This window comes from Ixodes scapularis, unplaced genomic scaffold (genome assembly GCF_016920785.2).
Source record: "Ixodes scapularis isolate PalLabHiFi unplaced genomic scaffold, ASM1692078v2 ptg001458l_1__unscaffolded, whole genome shotgun sequence".
Classification (NCBI taxonomy): domain Eukaryota; kingdom Metazoa; phylum Arthropoda; class Arachnida; order Ixodida; family Ixodidae; genus Ixodes; species Ixodes scapularis.
Window position 1 is genome coordinate 156567 of NW_024610152.1, and position 25349 is coordinate 181915.

A 25349-nucleotide genomic window follows, 5' to 3' on the forward strand; every position below is an offset into this window, starting at 1 on the left:
AAGCTCTCAAAGCATGGAGAAGGACAATCCGCGTAAGGCCAACACTGCCCACCAGGGCAGCAGCAATGCAAAGCAGAGGTTCTCCAGGCAACACCAAACTGGAACAGCTGGGGACTACAGTCCTGGACAGCTGTGAGGGGCTCCCCTTTCAAGTGCTACACGAACAAAGGCCCTTTTCAGGGCCAAACAAAATCTGCTTTCGGAACGTGCAACCCTTGGTGCTTCCTCCCGCTGTCCCTTATAGAGTCTACTCATTCTTTTATAACGTTATTTTACATTGCAGACATTATTTCTCAGTTTTATATTATTTCTAAAGGTTCTTGTGAACGGATTGCAGAATTTTTCATCTCAATTTGTTCAGATAGAACTATGCTTCATATTGCTGAACATTATTGCATGGGATATCTTACTCAATTTTATGCAATGAGTGTCAAAACTTCAACTGCAATTTTCTCAGCTTCGCATTTTTTGTCTACATGCCTAGCCTTACGGTTGTTTTCATGAGATTATTCTTCGAGGATTTCTATAAACTTTATACCGTTGAATTCAGAAAGAAGTGAACTGCAGGGTGATGCTATTTTTGTATGACAGTATGGGCCCGAAATTTTATTATTAGTGATAATGTGACCTCGTTAAGCTTTGTAAATAGTGTACTTGACCTAATTAGACTAGTTTTATACAATGATCTATCTTTACAAAAATATAAATAGCATCATCTTGCATGACAGGTCTTTAGCTACAAATCCATATCACTTATGCAAAAAAATTCGTATTAGAAAGTTCCTTAATGAGTCGTAAGAAATGACCTAATTAGGCTTCATTATTTTCTTCGTAACTCAAAAAGCAATTGAGATATTGCAGAACTAATTGTATATTTGAAAAGAGGAAGCCAAAACACATATACACACTAATTTTCATTATAATCCATTAATAAACAAAAAAGTCGATTTTAGAACCAGTGTCTTGCCTTAAACATATAATTTCGTCGCTAAACATAGTGGGATAACCTAAATGTATGTATGACTATGCGCCCATTCGATTTCCCTTCTAGATTAGATGGGAAAATGGTTTCGCCTCGAAAAAAGATGAAACAACAAAAAGACGCCACAAATATCTGCTTAACTCGCGAGAAAAAAAAATCTAAACAGAAATGATAATTGAAAATGTAACGAGCCAAAAAAAATTCCATCGTATTCCATGCATGTCAGCATTATCATAGAGATAGAGCGTTTTTAATTTTTTACACAATTCGATGTGGTGAGTTTGCACACGAGCGCCTAAGATAATGTCATCATTTGTCGGAATATATTTTGTGTGGGCGTGACATCACCATGTGGAACTGGGAAGGAGACGATGCGGATGTGCAAATCATCAGTGTAGAATCAAATGGCAACAATACCATCATTGGTGTCTACACCAGTACGGACTTTGTTGTACACCTGAGACATTAGGGTTAGAATTGAAATAACGCTCAGACATCGGCTGGATTCTCGGCATCTACCATATTTTTCAGGCTATAGTCCGCGGACTATAAAAGTTTAAACAAATTTAATTTTACGTGGTGCAGACTATTCACAGCTCCGGACTGTGCAAGAATTTGTACTTTTAAGATTGTCTGTTATGACAAAACGTCCTAAAACTTGTGAATGACGGGTTATGTTGATGGCAATTTCTGTACGATACAAGCATTTGTGTGCGCTCATAAAGCAGGCATTTTTTTTAAGTGTGCTGTGTATGAGCATTTTTCATTCACACTATGCATCAGGTGCAGAATGAACTGCAATGGGCTATACACCCATTGCAGAATATCTACGAAACTCTTCCTTTTCCAGTGGAAATTTATTGTTGCAAACTACAGTCCAGACAGTACAGACTATTTTTACCGAGAATGTTTAAAATGTTTTTCAGACATGTACAAGTTACTCAAAAAAGGTAGTTAAGTTAAGTTACTGAGTATCGACGCCAAAAGTAATTGGAGTAGAGTAGAAATTACGCATTTGTAATAGTAATTGAGTAAACTACTAACTACTGTAAAAAGTAGCAAGTTACTTTGAAGTTACTTTCGAAGTTACTTTTTTATATTTTTATGGTAACAAAATGAACAGCAGTTTTGATCAATGAAAAACCCTGCGAGCCTAAAATAAATGCAGTCTATTTATGGCTTGCGTTTTCGCCAAAATAGTTTATTCGCTCGCAGAAGCTATTGACTTGAAAGTTATTGATAGGAAAGTTTTTCCCGTTTCCTTCTAAAGACGTCCCCAGCCAAGCTAAATAGACGTTCCACCGACGGGCTGGATTGAACGGCAGCGTTGAATTTGAGAAACAGTCTCTGCAGGGTCTGGTAAGCGAGTGTCGGCATCTTAGGTGTCCATGACGAAACGTGCGAGGTTTGCCTAGGGTAGAGGGTCTTTAATAACAAACTTTCCTCCTTTTTTTTTATTTTCTTCGTCAAGTTGAGATTGTTATGACTGGCCCCTCTTTATTCCGACGTCGCTCTGAGAGTACGCTGAGCGGGTGCACCAGACCGTCAAGGGTTCAAGTCTCGCGCCACGACGATGAGATCATCCGGACGACTGCGGGTCCTGTTGTAATGCTAGTGCCACGCTACTAAAAAAAAAAAAAAATTGTTTTGGTTTAACAAAATATGAACCGAAGTATACTTCGCCGCTGATGCCGGGTCCAACAAAAGGATCTCCCAAGGGTAGCTCACAATCCTCGCCGGCGACTACAATATTCTGACGCGCCTGACACGCCTGACAAGTAAATTGTTTTTAACAAAAAGTAGGTCTCCCAGGCATGGATGGTCGGAAGGACGCGAAGGATTACGTGAACAAGCATCGTCGCTCGTATACAGTTGCAGCTGGAAGAGGGAATGTGATCCCATGAACGGATTATCCGTGCCAGGGTTTGTGCGCGGGGGAGTCCGGCTTTGCAAAGGCGTATGCGCTGACGACAAGGCGACCATGGGAGCAGGCGCCCGGCTGCGACGTCATTCCAGTCGGAACTCACTAAAGACAGACAGCACGAAAACAACTACAACTCTCAGAGTGTCCCCGTCTTTCACGGTTGCAGCTGGAAACGCGGCGCCTGCGGGCATTACCAGATTAGGTCAATACCCGACCAAGGCTTGTTAAGCATCTCTTCCTGCGTTCGTGCGTGCCGGTGTTATGTTTTGGCTGCTCGTCGCCACCTTGGCCCAAGGACGCATTCCCGAACAAGGGGGCCCCTTGTTCGGGAATGCCATTTCATCTGCCGGCGTCTTATTCACTTCTGCGCTCAAACTTTCGTGATGGGCAAAATTAGCACTATATAATTTTTAAAGTAGTTAGTAATTTGAGTAGAAGTTACCTGAAAAAAGTAGTTAAATTAAACTACTAATTACCCAAATCAAGTTGTAATTGAAAGTTACCAAGTTACTGGAAAAGTAGTTAAACTACAGTAGCTTGAGTAGAGTAGTTGAACTACGTCCAAGTCTGTGTTTTTGCTATGTGAAAGTGGAACAAGTGACTCTTCATTTAAGGTTGTTTGAGATGAATTTAGTTGCCTGCCAACAATGTTAAAAAGTGGCATCGTTAACTTAAATTACAATGCCCGACATCTTGTTTTGTTAATTAACTAACAAACTGGTAATTAAAATTAATTAAAAAGATAACCCATACAGTTTTACTGGCTAAGCATCTGTAAGGCTTCAAAACGATGAAACATTGCGCACCCATCTGATTCATGCAATGTCTTACAAAACTCCCCCCCCCCCCAGATGCAACATTCTCAGTAAAAAGAGAGGACTGTAGGTTATTTTCTGGGTAGATTAGTGGGATTTCCCTCAAGTAATCTGCCATGCATAAAATAAGGTTACTTAATTTTTCTGCAATCACAGCTGCGATAAAAATGAGCCAAACAAAGAATTGCTACAAGCCAGTTCCCAAGATTTTTTTTAGCCATGTGATATGTTAGTGCATGTTTGAATGAGAAGATAAAGAATTAAAAAAAAAACTGCTAAAAGTTTTAGGACACTTTCCGTGGTTTGTTAATAAACTTAGTTTCCTCTTTTATTCACTGTCCGCTGCATGTGGTGATACGTGTTAATTGGTCCACATTATTTTGGAGCACCTTTTGGAGCAGCCAAAATTTCATTTTGGAGCAACAGAGAGAACTTCTGGTGGATAAGCACACTGCTTTTTATTCATACTACCGCCAATCTTAAGTTAAGATTCTTGTGCCTTCCCACTTATGTGCAACCTCTCGTTAGAATCATGTGCACAGTAGGTTTGATTCCCTGAAATGCAGAACTAGCTGTTCCATTGCGCGTCGAAGCACCAGGCATGACAACAAGATACTGACCAATGAAGGACAGTATGAACTGCTGTGAATGGTTATTTTAGGTATGGAATCAAGGGTAAACCTAACCGAATATTCTACCGAAATAGTTTTAGAATATAATCGTTTTGAGCACCTAAATTGAAATTCCATTCAAGCACTTACTGCAGGTTTTAATTCAGTTAAAAACAAAGCTTTTGTCATTTAATTATGAACATCAATGACATTTTATTGTGAAACTTCATGATAAATAAATCGGCACATGAATGATAAGAATGCTTTAAAGGGACGGTGCAACGATTTCCAGACTTTGGCCAATTAACTGCGGAAATTAATCTGTGTCACAGATGGAACGAAGAACCAAAAACTGCATTTTCGTGCGAGCGCTAGCTTTTATGCAAAAAAATAACACAAATCGAAGGCCAAAGTGCCTCTCAACTCTCCAAGTTGCTTTTCGAGTGACATACTATGGAGGATCATGTGGTTTCCCCATGGGTTCTCTCTTCAAAGACCCCAGCCGCTTCCTCCGTGTATATTGACTATTAAAGGATTAGCAGCACCAAAGGTCGCGGCGAGCTATCGACACAAAAGACAGTTCACCACGGGGGTGACAGTGAGTTTTTTTCTTTCGCGACTATGCAGCAGAATAGTAGTTTTTTGGGGGGCAAGGTGGCGCGTTTTTTGTCCCTTGTGCCTAGATAAACAATATAAAAAATACAAACTGCAAATTATTTTAATATTAAAATCGTCGCGCTACCCCTTTAAAGACAATCCAGCTAAACTCATTAAAGCTATTCCCAAGCTTCGATCCGTTACTCCCGCTAATTAAGTTTTCATTTACTATTGACTATGCTATAGAACCGATGAAACCTAAATAAAAGTGATAACTAAGCGAGTGTGTTGCTGTATCTTCTTGCAAACGAAGTGCCCTTGCTTAATCTCCGATGAAACCTATATAAAAGTGATAACTAAGCGAGTGACTTGATGTATCTTCTTGCAACCCAAGTCTTTGCTGAATCCAAAATTACAAAAAAAAAAAACAATTAAAAGTTTTGCAGTTAATCAAATATATTTGTCGCACTTTTATTCTGAAACTTGTACTGTAAGGTAGGGCTATTACATCAGCCCTCACCAATTATTTTTTGTTTTGTTTATATACTTAGCACCTGCATGTATAATGGTCTGCTCTGGAGGAGCGCTGTTCCCTTAGTACACGGGTGCGCTGCGGCAAAACAAAGTACGCGAAATCGCGACGTCTGCACTGCAGTCGTCACTTCATTGCAGTGCACCAGCGCGCGGTGAGAGGCCTTCAACGAAGCTAACTAATCCGCCAGATCGGATCGCGAACATGATAAATATTGTGAGAAATTTTCGAGAATTCCAAGTTTGATACTTAGATCAAATTTGATCCATTACATTTTCGGTGTTAACAAAGTGAAATTAAGTTTCCCCGGCACGATGTTGGCACAAATTCATCAACTTTTGGAGAAATGTCGCAGGGTAAGCATGTTGGCACAAATGACGTGCAATCACATCGATGCAATCGCTAAAAATAAATAAAACTGGGGAGCGCGCGAATCGCGCGTTGGAGGACACAGCTCGCGTCACCTAGCTGTGCCACCGCCACCGTCGACTAGATGGCGCAGACTGCAGCCCAATATAGTGATCTAGAAGTTTTTTGCGCGACACAAGGGACAATCACAAGCGAGTAGACACGGACAATGCGCTTGCGTGCGTCGCAACATGCTTAAAAAGAAGAAAAAAACAGAAAAAAAAACACGTGGACCGCAAATTTACTGTGTGCGCGATCTATGGTATCAGTTCCCGCGTCATGTGATCTCGCATCTTTATCGCTCATCTTTTGATAAAATTTTGCTGTTGCACTACCGAAGCTCGCCAACCTGATATTTTTCACCCTTCATCCTGGGTGGGCGTTCATTTGGAATTTTACGTAAGTACAAGATAAAGACATTGAAGAGTTTTAGTAGGTAGTTCCGATGACTCCGATAACGATACTGGTACCCCGTTATCGGAGGTATCGGAACGATCTACTAACACTCTATTTTGCGATATCGCCAAAAGCTGGTGAATCGGTGCGCCCCGCGCGGTCGCTTCTCCGCAGCGCACCGGCGCGTGAGGCGAAGCGCACCTTCGGGTCATATCGTGGACCGTAAAAAAAGATAACACGAGTGATTCGTGGCCGGTGCGGTCGAACACGCGGCGCTGTATTTCGAGATTACACGGGGAGCGAGAGTGGACGGGACGCGTGTTCCCACCTTTGAATCCCTAGGGTGCTTCGAGAGATATCGTTTGCAGCATTTTTTTTTTTTTTTCTTTCTTCCGGCCGGCCTTTCTTCGAGGGTGACGAATCACGCGTAAAACGACGTTTTTTTTTTTCTTTTGTAATCGTGTTACGTTAATTTATGAGTCACGAGCTGTGAGTCTATGTGTCCACGTCCCCCGTGCATCCAAGAGTGGACTGATCCGGCAATCGCGGCCCCAGCGTGCTTACGCTGCCGAACCACCCCGTGTCCCCCGGCCGGGCAATCGCTCCCTCGTCGGTGTCACGTGACATCATGTGACGCCATAATGTCATGTGATGTCACGTGACGGTTCATGTCTTCACACGAACAAAACGTGAGGGCGCAAGTGAGCTCGTGCAAGTTCATAATTGTAGAATTACCCGAAAGTGCAATGACGAGAGGAAGAAGGAAAGAAGCCTCAAAGACTTGTGACTTCTTTCCTTCTTCCAGTCGCTTTTCTGTTGTCACCGCAGTCTCGGGTGATTACAATTATCACGTGACTTTGCTTCGTGACGGCTCTTCGTGAGTTTTTTTCTTCTTTTTTCTCAGCATTCGGCTGATAAAACAGATTCAGCGTTAATAAATAAATAACTGCGTGTATTAGGAGACTACATTAGCATCACTTGGTGTAACGACCCTTTGATCTCAGTCAGCACGATGAACCCACTGCCTGATTTCGAAAGAAATATCCTCGCTAAAACAACATCGCCTGTTCCCTTCGCGATAACAAAAGAACATGGGGGTGGAACGTAATAACAATTATTCTCAACTGTATTTACAGACTATATCTGGAATAACGCTGGAGCGATAACGATGCAATGACGACCATATACGACTGTTTCATATCCACCTGATGGTCTAAACCAGATTGAGGTTTAGGGAAGGTTTATCCGAAAGTTTCTGCGGAAATCAAAGACGGAGGTCAAGAGGGTGAAATCCACACGTTTCACAACACGAAATACTGCGCCATCGACTTGAAAATTTTATGATTCTATTTATTAAGATTCACGGCAGCTAGTCAACCTTCTGACATACACCCAGTAAGTGCAAATCACGCGACAGAAAATGAAAACAAAAATCGGTACCGGCATATAGTCGAAAGGGGCGGCACCGGCATGGTCGAAAAGGGAATTGTTTCGCCGTGGCCATTGCGGTTCAGCAAGATCGGCCACTCTTCCGACACAAAGGCTGTGCTCCGGATCTTACTGGAACCGATCCGAGTTACTCCGCCCCATCATGCCACCTGACAACACAGGCAGAACAATGCTGGACGCGGGTGGGTTTTCGAACGCCAAGGCACAGAACTTTTACCTTCAGAGTGAGATCGAGTACATTTTGAAACAGGGCCACTGCATAGTGCAATAAATAGCTAATTATTATTATTTCATTTTTTTTTCAACGCACGGGCAGCCAGCACAAGTGGTGCGACGACGTCACACGACTTCGGTGGTGCTGCTGTCAGCATGGCGCAGGCGCAGATGCCTCGCCTCGTGCGAATCTGGTACGGGGGCAAAGGTCGGGCTTGTTTGCAAAGAGCGCGTCGGCGTGTGCTGCTGTGCTTCTCCTCACCTCTACCACGTGAGCGTCGTAGTCTTCGAAGGCAAAGTAGACGTAGCGCTGTTCCGAGCACAGCCTCTTGGCCAGGGCGTCCGCCAACTGCTCCAGGTCCAGGCACATCTGGTGCACCGACAGCAACGGGCCCTGCGAAGCGCACAAGACTCGCACAAACACACCTGGGCGCCCTGATGCATACGCATATTGTACGTGGAACGCGTTCCTAAATCTGTTTTGTGCAGGTGAGTTATATGACCAGGAAGGACATACTATAGGGGGTAATCGTCACGGTACGTCGGATAATTAGCTAAATCTTGTTAATCGGCGTTTTAATTGGGGAAAATAAACACGTGGTTCCAACGAAAAACCGCCCAGTGTCATCGAAATCGACTAAATCTGTAAATGTTAGAAAGGCCCGAAGCCCGCGGGAAGACACAAAGGAGCACTAAAGTTACCACTCGTGGAGCAGGTGAAAGACTGGCGACGCGAAAACACAAATACTAAAAAGACAAAAACCGCCCGAGCGCGATTCCACATTAGCAGCTTTGAGCCTACCGCACGAGCGGTAACTTTACTCCACCGCGCTCCAAATCTTTCCAAAATGGACTTATTTAGCAGTCTTCAATGACACTAAGCTAGTTTATAAACGGAACCATATGCTTATCTTCACTAATTAAAAGTTAATAAATATATTTTTGGTTAATTACTTGACTTATCGTGTAAATCAGGCCCCTATGTTATGTCCCCCTGGCCGTACAACTCACCTGCACAGGTACAACCCCCCGAAAAAATGTGTTTATGCTTTGCCAGGCGATCTATTATGGTGTCAGAAAACTACAGCCAATCAATATTTTGCTACAGCGTCACGTATATTTTTAATAAAAAAAAAAACAACAACACACAATTGATCGAAAATAAAATTGAAACTGTGCTGTGGAGGAGGAGAAAGTTACTAAAAGTCACGTGGCTGTGCAACTTTTTTTTCTTTTTCAATCAACGTATTTGCAGATTTTTAGAAGCCACAAAATATGGGTATCATGTCTTTTTGTCCATTTTTAGTATTGAGTGTGTGCTTTCGATGACTGACGACTTCGATTATCTTTGGTGGTCGTGTCGAAACCATAACGACAATGACCACGGAGAAGAGAGTGAGCGCGACAAGAAAACTAATTTCGAGCCGCAAATTGTGTCCTGGGTAGTTCGGCTCTCATGTCATGTATGAATAAAAACCTTGGCGAGAATAAACACCCTGTCAGCGTCCCTTTAGCGTCCTATTCACAACTTAAAAAAAAAAAAAAGTCTGGTTTTTGTTTGATGACGTCACGGAAGCGTCATGATGTTGTCGGTCATGACCCCGGTGGTGCGTGCGGCAGATGCCTTTTCTGCTGCAGGTCGCTTGAGCTTCTAGCATCAACCGACAGGATCGCGACATCCGACAACATTGTCGGATGTCGCGACAAACCCCCCCCCCCCCCCCCCCCCCAGGCACGGGGGGCGGTGCCCTTGGTATCTCTAGGGCGCCGCCGGCCAGTGTTTGCCCTGCCCAGTGGCAGCTGTTTCAGGGGGGGAAGGGGGGGGGGGGGGGGGCAAAACACATACCTTGCCCCCTTCCCCCCCCCCCCCCCCCACTCCGAGAACTGGGGGGCCAAGCGCCCCCTTTGCCCCCCCCCCCCCCCCCCCACCGGTTGGTACGCTCATGTATGTGGGTGTGTGTGTGGGGGGGGGGGGGGGTGATAGGACGCCCAACATGCCAGTCGAATTCGCATTCCAGGCACGATAATATGGTTGAAAAAACCCCGAGACTGCGGGTAAACGACACAACACTAAAAAGTCTCCAGAGAGACTTTTTAGTGTTGTGTCGTTTACCCGCAGTCTCGGGTTTTTTTCAACCATGTGCAATGTACACCAGTTCGTTTGCGCCCTTACTTTTTGTTCACCATAATATGGCTGAGCACCTTTAGAAGGGAAGGTGACGACCTTCTTCAGGAAAACGAGTTAGGTGAATGCTAGGGTATTTTTATTCCAAATATCACGTTCGTTTGCCCCCCCCCCCCCCCCTCCCCGCCAAAGATGTAACTAAACGGGAGAAAACACGAAAAAACCTCCGACCAGTTGTTATACATCACACCCAGATCTTTCAGCCGCCAAGCGCATGTAGCTCATGTGGGGAGCGCGCACTGACACCAATCTTGACGTCTTTTTCCGACCTTTTTGAAATCGCCAGAGTGCACTTGGTCCCGCCGTGTAGCATAGGGCCCCAGAAAGCACACAATCTGCCCCGCACACACTCTGTGTGTCGTTTATGCTAGGTTTTTCAAATATTTTTTTTTATAATGTTACGTTAATTTTATTAATTAATTTTATTCTTTGAATTTTTTACTTATATTATCATTTTTATTTCATTTTTACATGTGCCATTTTTTTCATTTACGTTTTTATTTCTTCATTTATTCCCTTTGATTATTTATTTATTTCTTATTTTCCTCCAAAACCTGCCGCTGTCGCCGGCACTTTTTGCATTGCTCACTGTATGACGCTCGTTCGTGACGATTTTGTCAGAGAAAACGCCACAAGAAAAGGAGGACGTGGTAACGCTAGACACGGCGTCGCGTGCCTTTTATAGCAAGAAATCGGTGCTGCACGCACGAAAAGATTACCGCGCTTTTAGAAATATATGGTTAGACCATCATCCGATCGCGACGCGAGCGACGCTGTGCACGAACGGCGGTAGCTCGACGGCTAAAAAATGTTTCCGTCGCTCGATGTGGATTCCCCCTGTCGACGGAAAGGAATTCGCTTCAAACCCTGAACGTCCGACAGTTGGGGCTACTGTTTACCAGTGCCGAAGACGCGTAACGACGCCCGCGGGGACTCCCAAGCATTCCGCGCGCAGAACGCCGCGCCGGTGGGCCGTGACCGCACTTCCGGCCGCAGGAAGCCGTTCCCGCTCGCGCGGAAGCGAGACACCGGAACTGCCGGCGGAGCCGAGGTCAGGCGCCCCCGACGGCTTCGAGCGACTTTGGGCCGAAACGAGCACCAAAAAACAATGAATGTCGCGTGTCGCGCGGCTCGTTCAAAAAGTCCACGGATATCCTTTTTAAAAATCGCCGGTTCGATTGATTGATTGACTGATTTTTATTTGCACAGATCAGGCACGTACACGGCAGCGTGCAAGGCGAAGCAGAGATAATAAAACCCTTATTACGCCTGTGCGCCTGCTTGCTTGCTCCGGTGTACATTAAAGGGATACTACAACGAAATTTCGGCGCTCATTTTTTGGTCTATATTTATTTATTTATTTCAATACCCTCAGGGCCCAGAGGGCATTACAGAGGGGATGGACAAGAACAACAACAATACAAAAACATAAAAAAAAAGCAAAGCAAAGGCCAACAATGCACTTCTGCTAGAGAGAAGAAAAGATCAGCCTAATATGTATTAGCAAAAATGATTAACTAATGCAGCTCTAAATAAATCAACTGATGATATGTTTATAAAAGATGCGGGAAGGTGGTTCCAATCGGAGGACGTTCGAGGAATGAAGGAGTCAATGTATGCCGAGGTTTTGCAAAGAGGTATGCCGACTCTGAAGCGATGATCGATGCGGGGAGAAATGAAAGTTGGGCTCAGAAGTAGTTTGTCCTTCAGCGAGGCGTTAGAATGATACATTTTTGTATCATTACATTTGTATCATTTTTGTATCATATGTGTTCAAACGAGCAGCATTACATCGAACATACCAATATCTTGTTAAAAAAGGTATCGAAAAGGAATTTTACAACGAATTAAACGATTAGCAAAGAGCACCTGGTGGATGTCGCTAATGCCTCGCTTGTAATGCCCGTCTAGGAACCTTGACAGCTAGTGACGGTGAGTGTCTCGCCTCCGGCCACGACGAGAGAAGAGGGGAAGGAGGAACTCCCCTCTTCCCGAGAATGCCTTTTGTGTGTCGCAGAAGTCGCTATTGTCCCACTACAAGATGACAGAAGATTAACCCGTCACTCAAAATTCGTACAAAGGCAGCCGCTTCGGTGGCTGGAACGACTAGGCCATCCTCTCGACGTCAGCCTCGCCGTAGCTTTGCTCGTCTTGAGACGACCTACGTCACGATTGCGTTGGATGTCACGTGGTCTCTCTCCGCTGGGCCTTCTCCGAGCGCTTGCCAAAGTGGGCCGTTTATAACGAAAAATACAGGCACCAGGCTCAAAATACAAACGTGCGATTGTCATTTACGGATATTGTGGATCATATTCAACCTATTTTTGAACACGCCGCGGGAATGCTTCAAATTTCGTTGAAGTATCCCTTTAAGAGTCACAAATGGGATCGAGAAGTTTGGGCAGAGAAGGCGCGTGCACACACAACGAGCGCTGGTATCCGAGCCTCTCGTTGGAAAGCCAGTCATTCGTGGCAGTATAGCATCTATAGAAGACAAGACCATTGCGTCCTCGTTGGTGGATCTCTCACCCGCCCACTCAAAGAGAATATACCGGAATGATTTGCCATGACAAGTTAGTTCAAATCACTGCAAAATGAAGCTTTTTTTTTCTGTTAAATATTGACGTGTAATTTAGTTACATGTACAGAAAACAGCTGTGTTTTTGCGTTAATGAAAAATCTACAATGGCTACCATCTACTAAACAGACCTTTACATAATCGTAACACGCGCGGTTTTTATATATGTTGCGACGTTTTATATAAAGTAGTTCTATACTGAAATATTTGTGAATGTGTCTCTAAAACGTGTTTACTAACGTGTTTCGTAGATTTTTTTTATATAGTAATTTTTATTGTAATATTTCTTATTATTCTCTGTACATGTTGCAAACCTTCCACAAAATGAATGAAACAATTTATCACCTACGTGCTTCAATACGAAATTGAGATCCGCGCAAATTACCATATACTGATACCTCAGCAATGTTAACCACCTCCAGCTTCTCCATCTTATATCTCGGGGGGGGAAAATTAACCTCGTCATTAACATGAAGCTGAATGTCCCTCCCAACAACGTGACTTTCACGTACATGTCTTAAAAAAAAAAATATATATATATATATATGGCGCGGATTATCCTTGTATGGACTGATGTCCGACCAAAGCTACAGCGGCTGTTTCGAGCCACATATTAGAGAGTTTTCGTAGATCGCTCGCACCCTCGAGCCACGCGCTCTGGAACCCGCTAGATCCAGCGCTTTACAGGCAGGGCTAGCGGCGCGCATGCGCAGTAGTGGCGTCTTCGTTGTGGAAAGTGTAGCGGAAGGAGTTTAGGAAGCTGCCACTGCGACTGTTGCAGAATGCGCGCCAGAAACGCTCGCTGGGCGAACACAGGTCACACTAATTGTGGTCCAACGTCATGCGTTGGATCTCTGCGCACCCAGCTGTGCTTCCTGTACACATTGTTTGCGAGAGCCACACGCAACAAAGGTCGTCTTTCTCACACCGTCTGGTGTCGTCGAAAAGTCGATAAAGTAACCCTATAGCAGCACACTTTTCCGGCTCATACTTGGGCCAGTTGATGCAAGCTTGGGCCCCATGCTTGAGTCAAGTTCCCTCTAGCTCGCGCCAATCTGGCCCAAGCCTGGGCCGAGGAAGTGTGCTACCTGGAAAGTCATCAGAAGTTAATGATCAAATTACGATTGATTAAAAAAAAAAAGCTCTTGCTTGGGTGGTTTGAGTCACTTTTAAATAAACGCAGACGGTTTGTTAGTATTCAAAGCGCCCACTCTGACGTGTGTCACGGGACATCAGGGGTTCCCCAAGGATCCGTGTTGGGGCCATTACTGTTTCTAATATTTATGAACGACTTGATATGTGATGAAGATGTGCACGCCAGAATGTTTGCAGCCGATTGTTTAGTATTTCCTGAAGTCCAGACGGTCTCCGATCAAGAAAAAGCTCGATGTACCAAGCATTTCTTAGGAGTTGTGAATCCGAAAGCATGCAAGCCGCTCGTCCGCTCCCTTTGTCGTCTGCTCGTCCGCTCCTTTTGTCGTCTGCTGCGTACTAGCGCGCGCGCGCGCGCTTCAGGTCTCGGAGGCCATGGCGCAGCGGCCAGTGGGAGGAGCCCCGTCGACGCGCGCCAGCCAATAGAACCGAAGACGATCGCGGAAACTAGGAGCCGCTTTCGCGCCTCAAACTGATGACGTCAGCTCACTCTATGAGACAGTTAATGCTTTCGCATTAAAACTAAATCGTTCTTTGGCCAAACTAGGTGAATGGTGAGCCACCTGTCATATGTCTCTGAACCTTAAAAAGAGAGTGTGCATGACCATTATCCACAAACGTCAATCGTTAGTGTTTCCCTACAATCTTAATGGTACCTTGTTAATTCGTGTGAAAGACTATACACGTTTAAAAAAAAAAAACGCTCCAGGCCTTTGGCATGTTGCTGATGCCGATGCGGCTGGTGCGACTCTCGCGCCCTCTCTCAGCTAGAAATTTTCTGCCACTCTCTGGGACTGTGAAGACCCGCTCAGCGCGGTTCTCTACCTACGTTTTTGCGGTTTTGCATTTTACGCTTTCTCGCCTTTCTTAAAATTTTCCACTAATCTTTTTTTTATGCGTGCTGCGTACCCTTTTTGTGTTATCTTCCATTGTGAGAAATAAGGCTGGTAAGTGCCTGCCATTCGAGCTTTTCTGCTCGAAGGATGTGAAGACGTCGAACGGCCCTCGACGCGACTTTGCGAACATTGTTCTCCCCCGTCCCAGAGATAATTGACGTAGATTCCTCAGTCATCTCCAAAAATAGTTGTCCGGATTGGGGTGGGAAACGGGTCAGTCGCGTATGTTCCTTTGCCTTGGTGCATGTTGTGAAAAAAAGGAAGCTCTTCCCAAAACCTGCCCCAAAATGGAGTCATCTTGGGTTCCGTCCGATCGTCAAGATGTGACTGTCGTCGACTGTAACTGTGTTATTTGAGATGTTGCTCGAATAAATTCTTTTCAGATTGTTCGAATGTCAACACTCGCTAAATTGTATGTCCGTGTCCTGTCCATCGGTAAACACGTTATTTAATTATGAGCCTGAAAAATGCATGCCTTTAAACTATCTTCCGTTGTAAATTATTTTCGACAGCTAAGCGCTTTGTCGTTTGACATGCGACGAATCGCGCGGCGCCGTCAATACTTATCGAAAGAAAACAGCAAAAAGCGAACTATACATTCCAGTCGCATTCGTTCTGTCGCGCGCGTACCCAACAAAAATGGGTAATAAGTTTTTATTGCTTTTTTTTTTTAAATGTGGTACAATACTTTTTCAATGACCACGGGAAAATACATGCACCAATTAAAGTCAAGAATTTAGCCGCCAGCGGTGTTTGAAACTGCGCCTACGCAGGCTGCGCCTACGGAAATCACAGTTCACTCGGTTAGGGTTAGCAGGGACGCCGATGAGAGTCTAGCCTCAAACCCAGTGACTGGGCTCGAAAACGGTTGGCTGCCGCTGGGGTTTCGACGGGCATGCGTCCGTTGAAACGACGCTTTCAACATATAAAACGTTGGTGAGGCCCATACTTGAACATGTTTAGAAGTATGGGACCCTTACGTAATCTATCTTGATCAGGAATTGGAAAGCGTTCAACGCCTTGTTGTGCGCTTTATATTGTCTAGATATCACCGCCTTCAGTCTCCCCCACAACTTTGGTCTCAAGCCGGTCTTACCGTCGCTTACCAGCAGGAGGAAAACCAAACGTTTTAAACTTCTTTATATATCGTTCTTATTGATATCTTTATATCGACACAGCGTCATATATTACACCACACCAGTCCAGAATTTCAAGAAATAAGCACGGTCGACATCTACAAGTACACAGATGCAATAAAGAGTTTAAAAAATGCGTTTTTTTTTTCCCGGACAATACGCGAGTGGAATGCACTGCCCGAAGCTGTTGTGTCTTGCAGCCGACCTAAAGAGGGCTTTTTTTTTTTTTTTTTTTTTTTTTTTTTTTTTTTTTTTACATTGAGCGCGCGTGCTGAAATTTAGATCTGTACGAATGCAAATGACTCTGTTGTTTTACCCCTGCATATTTTGTATGAAGTTTTCTTTTCCCACTCCTATAGAAGTCCTAAACTTAGGACTGATAGTGTGTGAAATAAATAAACGGGGGGGGGGGGGGGGGGAGGGGGGGAACGGGGGGATATACCGCCCAGATATTTGAACATCCATAAACCTCGGTCAAAGACAAACACGCGAATACTCACAGACGAAAAGCGTCCCAGTGCACTCTTTGCTTTTTTGGATGAGCCGACGGATGAGCACGCACAGAAAGACGTGTGATTATGTGGGCAATGTAGGTTGGAAGAAAGGAGGCAGTTTGATACTTTAAACCCCCCCCCCCCCCCCCCCCCCATGTTACGGAAGAAAAAACAAAAAAACAGGGCGCGGAATGGTTATTTCCGTTATTGCAAGGAGTGCGTTAACCCCCCTTCCCCCGCCTGCGTTCACGCCGCTTCGCAGCGAGTCTGCGGCTGCTCATTACAAAACTATTAAAAAAAATTGGGTTGTGGGGATATTTATACAGCGTGTAGTTGGTCAGCCATTAAAGTTGCGACGAGTCACACGCTGTAGATGAGCAATTTAGCCAGTGCAGTACAACCGCTAGCCTGGGGTCTTTAACGTGCACCACGCAGTAGTGATACACGACCGCACGCCGGTACGACTTTGGCTATACTCTGTTTTACCTTATGATGTACCGGAGAAAAGGCTACAAGCGCGAGCTCCTCGCTCTGAGGCACATCTCGGCGGCACAAGCTCTTGTGCTTTAAAAGTAGCTCCCAACGCTATGAGCTCGTGCTTCTAGCCTTCGCTGCGGTACAACATAAGGTGAAACGAACTATAGGGGGTATTCACTGGCCGCCATATTTCAGGTCACTGTATAGAGGCGGGGTGCACGTTGCAAAATAACTGTGGAAGCTCGCCATCAGCACGTGCTCAGCATTAGCGCACACAGATATGGCCGCCAGTGAATACAACGCTTTTAAACCAAAATTTGAAAATAATATTTTTTTCTTTTTTTTTTTTTTTTTCGGAAAAGAAATAGAGGCAATTGTGGGGTGTGGGATCATAGGCCCGTGCGAACGCCGAGACGTTGCGCTCTCGGCCCTGCTCGATTGGCGGCTTTGCTCGGACCCAAGCATAGAACGCATACAAGCACGGACACAGAAACAAATAAGCGCAGTCACAGCGCATTTGCTGCGCTCGATCGGGTTCGCCGATGATAGCGCGCACGCGCAGAAGGATTACAAACGCCGTGACGGGGCGTTCTTCAAGTTGCTCGATTGGCCCTATCGGCTCGTAGCGTGGGCTGCGCTCTCACGTGAGCTGAAACCAAGTACGCGACAAGCGAGTGTTCCAAAGTGCGTCTTCCGCGCATCGGAACGCAAGCACGCCAATCACAGGACAAGGTGGAGGACGCGCAAGGAACGCGCCATGACGAGGCAGCCAAGCGCGCGCCGTTTGTCCTTGGCGCTGACCAAACATATATCTGCCCCACCAGGGCCTCTAAACTCGTCACACACAAAGTTGGGGCCGAAGTTGGCGGAGCGCACCGATTGGCCTATCCTGACGATGACTTCGCGCTTTTTTCGCCGACGTCCAATCGGCCCGCTCCGCGAACTTTCGGTTCCAACTTTGTGTTTCACGAGTTTAGGGCCCCAGGGGCCCTGAACTCGTCAAATACAAAGTTGTAACCGAAAGTTCGCAGAGCGCGCCGATTGGATGATGGAGGAAGAAAAAAATGGAGGAAGAAAAGAGAAAAGACAGAAGTGCACCTGGCGGACATTGAGGAGTGGGCTGCGGACGTGACCACGAGCCTGCGCCCTTTTGTCACGGAGGTTGAGCTTTCGGAGAAGACCCCGGCTGTGGATGCAAGACTCCTCCACCTTTGGGAGGCCCGGCGTGGTCTGACCAAGAGGTGGAAACGTCAGCGACACAACAAGAAGGTTCGTACTAAGATCCAAGAACTAACTAAGGATGCGGAGGACCATGCGGTCGACCTCGCTAGGAACAACTGGTATGGGATTTGTGACTCTATACGCGGCAGCCTCGGTACGGCACGGTCGTGGCGTCTCCTTAGGGCACTCATAGATCCAACTAAGACTAAGTCGGTTACGGACAGTCGAATAGCTGAACTCATATACGAGTTACCCAACGATACAGAGCAAATCATGGACCAACTCGCGCGCAGATATTTGTGTCTTGAACGCGCGGAGGAAACTCTAGAATATCTAGGCCGCGAAAACTCCGAACTGGATAGGCCAGTATCGGTGGCAGAATTCGAGTACGAGCTCGGGGCCATGAAAAAGGGCACCGCGCCGGGGCCCGACACCATCACGGCAAAACTCCTTTATAACTTGGAAGAAGGCGAACTCGGGAAGCTAGTTAATCATTTTAACGAGCACTACTGGGCTAGGGGGGTGACGCCAGCTTGCTGGAAAACCGCTGACATTCGCTTTATTCCCAAGGCCAAAAAGAACTTAAATCTAGAAAATCTTAGACCCATCTCACTTACCTCATGCGTGGGTAAAGCTTTTGAGAGGGTACTAAACACTAGGCTCATGAGGTACTTGGAGAAGGAAAATCTCATGCCCCATACTCAATTTGTGTTTAGACCTCGTACCTCAACACAGGACATCCTCCTGTGGATATACAAAGATCTTTTGGAGAACCCTTCCAGGGGACAAACACGGTGTATTCTCGCTCTTGATTTAAAGGGGGCTTTTGATAACGTTTCGCATGCCAGCGTACTCAGAGGCCTGAACGAGATCCACTGCGGACAGAGAACGTTCGAATACGTACGGAGTTTCTTAACGGACAGGAAGGATACTCTAACCTTAGGGAGCATGAAATCCAATAGCTTCGAGCTCGGCTCAAGGGGGACGCCTCAAGGGGCTGTTTTATCTCCGCTTCTTTTCAATCTGGCTCTGCGGGGTTTGCCGGAGGCGCTGGGGGCGGTTCCCGGTGTGGAACACGCCATCTACGCCGACGACATCACCCTGTGGTGTCGGGAGGGGAACGACGCGGAGATTGAAGAAAGACTACAGGCGGCTGCCAAAATTGTAGAAGACTACGCAGAGGAGTGCGGCCTAAAGTGTGCACCGGAGAAGTCCGAATTACTTGTCTTGAGGAACCCTTATGAACGTGTGTCGGAACAGATTGAGGTTTGGGTGAGCGGAAAACGGGTCTCTAAACCCACGGAGATTCGTATCCTCGGCCAGCTCATTCGACAAGGCAGGGGCAACAAGTCGACTATCGATAAACTTGACACCATGACCACCCAGATCTGTGGCATGCTTCGAAGGATAAGAAATCGTAGGAGGGGCATAAAAGAGAAAGAAGCAATGCAACTCGTTCAGGCCTTTATTATCTCCAGAATCACTTACGCCACACCGTACTTGGTCTTGAGTAAAGCGGAACGGCAAAAAATTTATGTTTTGATAAGAAGAGCTTACAAAAGTGCGCTAGGGCTTCCCGAGAGGACAGCGACCGACAAATTACTAAAGTTAGGGGTCCACAACACGATAGACGAGCTTCACGAAGCACATCTCGTGGCTGAGCTAAAGAGGTTGGCGTCCACGAAGAACGGGGCGTGGCTCATGGACAAACTCGGGATGGCGGTTCCGGGAGGAACGCATACGGGTACTGCCCCCGACCACGAGCTGTCAGCAGAAATACGGAAGAAAACAGTGGTGAGTCGTATCCCGAGGAATATGCAACCAGGAAAGGACGACGGCAGAAGAAAGGCCAGATCTGAGGCCCTGTCTAAGACATGGGATCACAGAGAGGGAACGCTATATGTTGACTGTGGCGGCCCAGTAAACGGAGTTGCCACAATCGCAGTGGCTAACGCCCAGGGTCGGGTGTTAAGATTAGCTTCGGTCAGAGTAGAGTCGGCTGGGCAGGCTGAGGAAGCGGCGATTGCGTTGGCGGTTGTTTGCAACCCCAGGGCGACTGTCATCTCTGACTCCCAGAAAGCATGTGGAAATTTCGCTCGCGGGATGGTGTGCGCAGTCGCTGATAGAATACTACGTAAGACGGAAGTGCAGGGGGTGCATCTGATCTGGTCCCCTGGCCACATGGGGAACACTGGGAATGAGGCAGCAAATGCTGCGGCCCGAGGCTGTATTCTCCGGGACTCGTCCCAGTCGGGTGGTCAAGTGGACACGGACCTCTCGTTTAACGAGGCACTCAAAATGAAGAAACTCGACAGGCGCGTATTCCCGAGCCCGTGCGGGGGGCTTGGAAAGGAAGAAGAATGGACTTGGAGAAGGCTCCAGACGGGCACTCTTGTGACCCCCGCCAAGTTGCACCAGTGGTACCCCGACCGGTACACTACGGGAGCCTGCCCCTTCTGTGGTGACCCCTGGGCGGACGTGCATCACATTACTTGGAAGTGTAAGAAGATCCCTGGACTGGCTCCACTGGTGGAGCCTTCTACTCAAGAGTGGGAAGCGGGGCTGCAGAGTGAAGTCATCGATGTGCAAAAGCTGCTGGTGACCCGCGCGCTGCATGCCCAAACCGCAATTGGAGCCCTGGAATGAGGGCATACACCCACTCTCTATCTCTTTAACTCCCCCTTCCCTTCCCAATCTTTCCTGTTACGTCCAGTAAAGTTTTCAACAACAACAACCGATTGGATGTCGAGGAGAAAAACGCGAAGTCATTGTCGTGACTGTCCAATCGGCGCGCTCCGTCAACTTTGCCTCCAACTTTGTATTTGACGAGTTTAGGGCCCCAGCACGTTCGCGCGCGATTGGACACGTCCGCGCGGGATCCCGTATATGCACGTAATGGCGGCGCGTTTGCACTTGCGGATTTGCGGGCGGAACCGCGCAGGCGGAAAGTGGACTTTGAAGCCGGGCGGCGAGATCGACTCGTCGTTGGCGAAAAATATGGATATATGGGTCCCAGACTGATCCAGAGTTTCCGCCAGCGACGAGTCAATTTCGCCACCCGGCTCCGAAATACACTTTCCGCCTGCACGGTTCCGCCAGCGATTCCGCAAGCGTAAACGCGCCAACGAGGTCCCGCACAGCCTGTTGGGTCTTCAACGGCGAGAGCGAAGACCACGACGACGAGGAGCAAGCACGCAGCAGGTTTGGTTTTCCAGTCCAACCACGAAACAGTCAGTCGCCATGAAACCGTTAGAGCAGGAACAGTCGGTCTTTGCAATCGCTCCGCGGTGTGGACGAAGACCCGGGCATTATTTAACTTTTCTTCGCTCGGCGACCTGGAATATAGACCATATCTTAACCTATAATCCCACCCCTCACCTTCGAGCCCCCATCCCCGCCCTTCCTGCTGAGTGCCACGAGCTGGGCCATAGCACATCTGAGTAAAGACACCGCGGCGCAGACCCCTGCATCTGAAAGCATGCATGCCTCCGTCACCGGGTAAACATATACAAGTAGCCGAAGATTTTGACTCGCGGAGGTCGTGTTCAGTGATGCGACTGGTTGGAGTCATTTTGGAGCAGTCAAAAGTCAATTTGGGAGCAGCAAAAGGAGGTTTGGGGTATAAGTGCGCGCTTCGTTTTCATTCAAATCACCGCAAATGTTATATCAAGATTCATGTGTACACCTGTCCAACTAAAAAACAATGTCTATTACGTGGTGTAATTTTTTGTTAGCATCGATTGCACAGCAAGAGCGATTCCGTCAAACATGTAACTATGCACGGAAACAAGAAGACCACTGATGGACAGCATAAACTGCCGTGAATGGTTATTTTTGGTACGAAATCCCACTGAAATAATGTTATACTACAATAAGTGTGAGCACCTAAATCTATTTCTTCTCCAAATTCTCGAGGTAATAAAACAGCAATTCTTAATCAGATAAAAACAAAACATAAAAAAACAAACCTACAGAAGTCTCCATATAAATTTTCTTGCAATACCAAAGTACCCTCCCAAAATCTTGAATTGAAACATTGAAAAACGTTTGCAATACCCTGTAAGGTCGAATTAGAGTGCAGCTCTTGAGGAGGACGAGGAGGGGAAGGTACGGAGGGGAAAGTATGCCCCTCCTCCTTCCGTAAGCTCCCCTTCTGCTCGCCTCCCATTTAAGGGAAAATTTCCCGCTAAATTTAGCGGGGAAATTTTGTCGCTAAATTTAGCGGGGAAAATTTTCTGCTAAATTTAGCGGGACAATTTACCCGTAACGCAACGCGCGGTGACGTCACGTGTGACGTCATCTATGACGTCACTAGTGACCCTCGTGACGTCAAACGTGACGTCACGTGTGACTTCATCACGGTAAACGTCCCATAATGCACCGCACCATTACGCCGACGCCGCTCAAGCCGGAAACGAGCGCCTAAGAGCTGCGCTCTAAAGGAAACAAAAAGATGCCGCAATGATATCGCAGTCTGTCGTATATCAGAGGTCTCAAACACGCGGCCAGCGGGCGGCCCGCGACTCGCTGGGGCGCAGCCCGCAGGCAACCGGCTACGAGCCCCGGTTCCCATGTCTCGACTCTCGAGCGCCAGGAATGGCATCTCGCCGATTCACTCTCGCTCTAAATGTATCTGTGGTATTTTCTTGTATTCACACAGTTTTTACTTATCTGCGTTCGCCCTTGCCCTTTGTTTCGCTTTATTTTTTGCTTTACAGGTTTTTGTAATGTACCACAATTCCGCTACTAGGCTGTTTTTGGAATGTATAAAAATTCCGCTACTAGGCTGCAAGCACGAGCTCCTTGTTGAAGGATTCATCTCGGCTGCGCTAACTCTCGATCAGCAGAAGCAACTATTAAATATAAAGCTACAACCTCGGAATTCTCGCCCCCCCCCCCCCCCTTTAAAAACAAAATCACTATTAAAAGACAAGTATGTGATAAAAATCGGCAAAGCAAGAAGTGTCAAATTAACTTATTGTTCTTTTTAGAGACACGTTCAGCTTGGTTAATTCCTCACTGAATTGAGCAACGGAAACGATAGTGTACTTGCCCTCTTGATCTATTAAAAATCACAGCAGGTTGGCGGGGCGCTATCATTTTAATTCTTATCACAACAGGACAGGGCCAAAAGTAGTCAAAACAAATCAAATCTAAAGATGTCGCTGGCAAAACTGTGAGTTCGCAAAAAGCATAATGCACATGGTCTCTTACCTTTCCCCCCCCCCCCCCCCCCCCCTGTCTTACGGTGGCCCTCGACCTTTCCGGTGTGGGCTATCTGGCCCCCACACTCAAATGAGTTTGAGACCACTGGTGCCCACAATTGCAAGCATGACGCCCCGACTGGTGGCCCATGCGTGCAAGCACGTGCAGCGCGCGAGTGAACACAGCTCTGGCAAGCTCGAAATTGCGCGAGCTTTCACGCACAAGCCGAGACAAGGCGGCGCCCAGTCAGCCTGCTTGAAGGCGGCCTTAGCTGTGTGCACGAGCGCTGAGCGCGTGCTAACGGTAGGCATCCAGAATTATCTTGCCACGTGCATTCCAAACCATCGAGATTTGCCGGTCTTCTACTCTGTTTCACCTTGTGCTGTACCGCAGGAAAGGCTACAAGCTCGAGCTCCTTGCTCCCATCTCGGTGGCACAAGCTCTCGTGCACCAAGGGCAGCTGCCAACGCTATGAGCTCGGGCTTGTAGCCTTCGCTGCGGTACAACATAAGGTGAAACGGAGTATAGCAGCCGATTAAAGGCCGGTTCTCACATGCAGCGAAGCGCTGATGTAGCGCTGCTCACGTGTCTTCAGCTACTTGTCGTTTAAGTTCCGGGCTTTCTTTCTTTTCAACACTTCTCTCTCTCTCTCTCTCTACTTGTCGTCTGCCAAGAGCAACAACTTTGACGGTGCGATGCGAAGCTGGGGAACGCTCCCGTCAGCACGCGCTTTGTGCGAGGTCGGCGCTGGCGCTTGTAGCGCTCCGCTGCATGTGTGAACAGACCTTAATGTGAGCTTGTCCTGAGCATTCGCTAAAAATAGCGCACTCAAATATGGTGTCCAGACCAGACCAGACCAGACCGAAATAACACCAAGCAGGCGCCATCTTTAGAGTCTGTGCGTATAACGCGTGTTTTCCTCGCTTTCCAAAGACACCCCGAGCCCGTGCGGGCTAAGCTGTGAAGACCGCACGCTGGGCTGTAGTGTTGTAGCCGAAGTTTTATTCCGAAATTGTGCCGCGTCTCGCTCTGGAGGAGTGTTTTCCCCTTAGCACGGGAGTGCGCTGCGGTGAAGCAAAACACGCAAAATCGCGATGCCTACTTTGTGGTTGCCACTTCTTTGCAGTACACCAGTGCGCAGTGAGAAGCGCACTCAACGAAACTAACTACCCCGCCAGGCAAGACCACGAACATCATAATTATTGCGAAACTTCCGAGTACTGTCAGTCTTTGATACGAAATGCAATCGATAGTAACATCATTTGAGGCTATAATCAAAAGTTCTCAAAACTCGCATAAGCCTATCGTAACGATCCGGCGGGTATAAAAGCCTGAGCTATTATCTTTTCGGTATTAATTAAATTCAGTCACGGCACAATGTTGGCACAGATTTCTCACGTTATGGTAAAATATAGCAGGATACAACAGCTCTTTTGGCGCAGTTTGGCGCAGCAATCACATCCCTGCGTGCTCTAGATCATGGGTTCTCAAACTGGGCTTGTAGGGACCCTGGAGCTCCACAGACTCCAGAGTACCTTGAAGTGTTCCTCTGCTGCCAAATGTTTTCGATTTTGAGTAAGGTGTATTTTTTTTTATTTCCAGTTGAAGCACCCTCTCAGAAGCCACACTCGTTAATGCAAAACTATAAGAAAAACACTCTCAATCTTTAGTATTGTTTACAAGGTGTGCAGGCTCCTGCACCGCTCTATTGTATCCATGCTGAGACCAAAAGGAGTTCCTCGGCTGACATTCGAGGCAGAGAGGGCTCCCTCAAGATAGAAAGGTTTGAGAATACGCAATTCCAGACGCAGCACCTCCCATTGTTTCTAGACACACTATTCGGTCATGCGATGTTCGGCGCGGGATGGGGCGGTTCTTGCTTGTTCAGCATTTTGCTAGTTGACAACGCAAATAAAGCAGGACTACAACGAGACAGGTATAGGCTTTGCAATCTGTTTGCTCCGTTTCCTTCGTGTTCTGACTTCGCAGTGATAAGGGAAGGAACCTAGCCACTTCCACGATGTACAGAGCGTACTATAGCCAGCCCGAGCGTACATCGGAACGGCCCCGCAATTCCC

General features: G+C 46.9%; 1 protein-coding gene across 2 annotated transcripts in view; it reads right to left on the reverse strand.

Moving 5' to 3' along the window:
- LOC8052811 overlaps nucleotides 1–25349 on the reverse strand; it is an 86146-nt gene that overhangs the window by 12774 nt on the left and 48023 nt on the right. For both annotated transcript variants that reach the window (XM_029976670.4, XM_029976618.2), the window contains exon 9: nucleotides 8190–8321. In XM_029976670.4, the coding sequence (XP_029832530.2) occupies nucleotides 8190–8321 (132 nt within the window). The remainder of the gene's footprint in view (nucleotides 1–8189; nucleotides 8322–25349) is intronic.